Source organism: Littorina saxatilis, linkage group LG3 (genome assembly GCF_037325665.1).
Source record: "Littorina saxatilis isolate snail1 linkage group LG3, US_GU_Lsax_2.0, whole genome shotgun sequence".
NCBI classification, from domain to species: domain Eukaryota; kingdom Metazoa; phylum Mollusca; class Gastropoda; order Littorinimorpha; family Littorinidae; genus Littorina; species Littorina saxatilis.
In genome coordinates this window covers 12,496,584-12,499,439 of record NC_090247.1, presented here as the reverse complement: position 1 = coordinate 12,499,439, position 2,856 = coordinate 12,496,584, and the positions used below count along the sequence as shown (strand labels likewise).

At 37.7% G+C, this 2,856-nt stretch overlaps 1 protein-coding gene across 1 annotated transcript in view; it reads right to left on the bottom strand.

The window, feature by feature from the left end:
* Window positions 1-887: 887 nt before the first annotated feature.
* The window catches only part of LOC138961643 (microtubule-associated protein futsch-like), a 30,617-nt gene continuing 28,648 nt past the window's right edge, over window positions 888-2,856 (bottom strand). Inside the window, exon 6 of the mRNA XM_070333315.1 lies at window positions 888-2,473. Coding sequence (XP_070189416.1) covers window positions 2,391-2,473 — 83 coding nt within the window. The 3' untranslated portion in view covers window positions 888-2,390. The remainder of the gene's footprint in view (window positions 2,474-2,856) is intronic.

Here is a 2,856-nt window from a genome sequence, read left to right as displayed (position 1 = left end):
CTAACCCGCGGGGGGTACTTTTCTTGCAAAACTATTTGAAAATGTTTATTTTCAAAATATCATCAAGACTGATTGCGTTATTAATGTGTGTCATCAACTGTCAGTCGTTACCTAGGATCAGAGAGACAAGCATAGCATTTCAGGAATAATTAATTAATAAATATTTAAGACATTTGTTGTTGTTGCTCTTATTTTTCTTTGTTTTTTTCCCTTCCATCTTAACTTATTCATTAAAAGTGATAATTTGTTACTAGTAATTTACAATTGTTTGTTGAAATTCAGAACTTATTGCAGTTGCCATAAAAAGAAAGTTTTAAACACGCAGGAACAACAAGCAATACCAACCATTCTACAATTGCACATAGTTTTTTGGTCATTGTACTAATTCCCAGCCGTACACTACATTGTTACCATATTCATGTGACTAACTTCAAATTATGTACACGTCTTTATGATTACATGATATACATTTTTCAGCAAAAAGTATGGGTATGCAACTTCATAAAAAAAAACGCGCTTTCATAAAAGAAAAATAATTTGTTGTCTTTTCGAATTAAGAAATAGTATTAGCAAATGTATGTGCTTACAAAACAAATATTAACAATCGTATTACTTGCAATTGACAATAACGTGTGTGTGTGTGTGTGTGTGTGTGTGTGTGTGTGTGTGTGTGTGTGTGTGTGTGTGTGTGTGTGTGTGTGTGTGTGTGTGTGTGTGTCACGGTGTGTGTGTTACGGTGTGTGTCTGTGTGTGTGTGTGTGTGTGTGTGTGTGTAACGGTGTGTAACGGTGTGTGTGTGTGTGTGTGTGTGTGTGTGTGTGTGTGTGTGTGTGTGTGTGTGTGTGTGTGTGTATGTGTGTGTGTGTGTGTTGTGTGTGTGTGTGCATGTGTGTGGTGTGTATGATTGTTATTAGACTACTGCAGCTAATGTAACTGAAATTAATCAAGCATGCATCTGGGATCAAAAATAAAATGTTGTCGATATGGTATGCATGCAAGGGCCATATTAAAAAAAACTGTTTGAAACTGTATTGTATAATATAAGAGTATATTACCTTTTATTGCTTGAACATATGCGTAAAAACGGAATCTATACGAGCATATACAAGCTTGCGATAAACTTTTCTACAACTTCTCCTCTCAGTTCAGAAAAAATAGCAATTTGTCGACTGCACAAATTAAGCTAGGCTGCAACATACAGTAAATCTATTAAAATAACATCGTTAGCATGTTCGGTGTTTAATATCATCAAACGTCATAATTAATCAGTTACACCTGAAATCTGCAGACAAAGTAATCTTGCGACTTTTGACTCAGATCATCATGCACTCATGGAGGTACAACAAAACAAACGAAAGCCGGCATTGCTGGGTGTTTGAGCAGAGTACTGCCAGTGAAATACACATCAGTTTTACATTTAATTCATAATCTCATAAACTGCTACCGTCGGGTAGACAATCTTGGCATAACCATAAAAACGGAGTAAAAATATGTACAACGTTTTTCTTCATTATATAAGTTGGGTTGTGTTGGTTTTAACAATGAAATAATCGTACACTGAAACTGTTTAGAAGAAAAATGGAATTATTTTTAATACGTTTTGAGAGAAATAGGAGAGAGGGGGGAGAGAAGGGGGTAAAAGAGAGAGAGAGAGAGAGAGAGAGAGAGAGAGAGAGAGAGAGAGAGAGAGAGAGAGAGAGAGAGAGAGAGAGAGAGAGAGAGTTTACATTTTCTTTTTGTTTACAACGGTGCAACGACAATTACACATAGCACATGATTAAAGTGCTAAAACAATGTCAGCCCTATCTAACAACAAAAATATAAATACAACTCCATGTACACAAAACTTAACAGCGGTGTACGTCACAGCTTAAAGCAAACATTGCGTTTTTAAATCAAGTCAAAACGCTTCTTCACTCTCGGCTACGGTGGGTAGAAGCGCAACACACAAACGTCGCAAATTGTCCTTACTTTTTTTTATAATTTTTTTTACATCGAAACAAAAGTTGTACGTAAGCTCTCACGTAAGCCAACTCGAAACAGAAGGACAGAAAAACAAATCTTCGAAAACAGACGCCAAACGACAAACAAACTAGGCGGTTTGCAAGTCGAGTTTCTTCTATCTCTGCGACGCAATAGCTCCCTCAGTGTTGCGACAACCATACCTGCTTGTTTATCGTACAACGGAATAAACAAACACAACGCCCAGTGCCTGACTATTTGAAAGGAGTTGGCGATATCTGATTTTCAAAACCAGAGTTTGGCTGAAGAAAGGTGCAACAAAATTGGCGGACATAGGCGAGTCGTGTGAGCAGCTCCGCTTCTTTGTGAGTTGCAGCTAAACGCTGTGAAATCATCCTCAGTTTTGTCAAAGTTGGTGGAGGGATGAGTTAGCCTATGTTGTCATTGGTGCCGAGAGAGGTAGTCCGCTCGGCCTGATCCGGTGACTCTTTCTTGTCCTCAGAGATGTTGTCTGTAAAACAAAAGAAATCCAATGAACATAACGATGACAACAACATCAACGGCGACACCAAAAATCATCATCATCATCATCATCATTAATTCAGCATCATCATCATCATCATCATCATCATCATCATCATCATCATCATCATCATCATCATCATCACCACCACCAACAACAATAACAACAACAACAATAACAACACCAACAATAACAACAACAACAACCACAACAACCACTACAAGCATCTCACCCCACCACCAACAACAACCACTACAAACATCAACACCAACATCACCACCACCACGACAACAGCAACCAAGTCTAGACACGTATTCCAACGAAGGAAAAGTGAAGGAAAAAGAGAGCAAAAGAAAAGAAAATGTATTAAA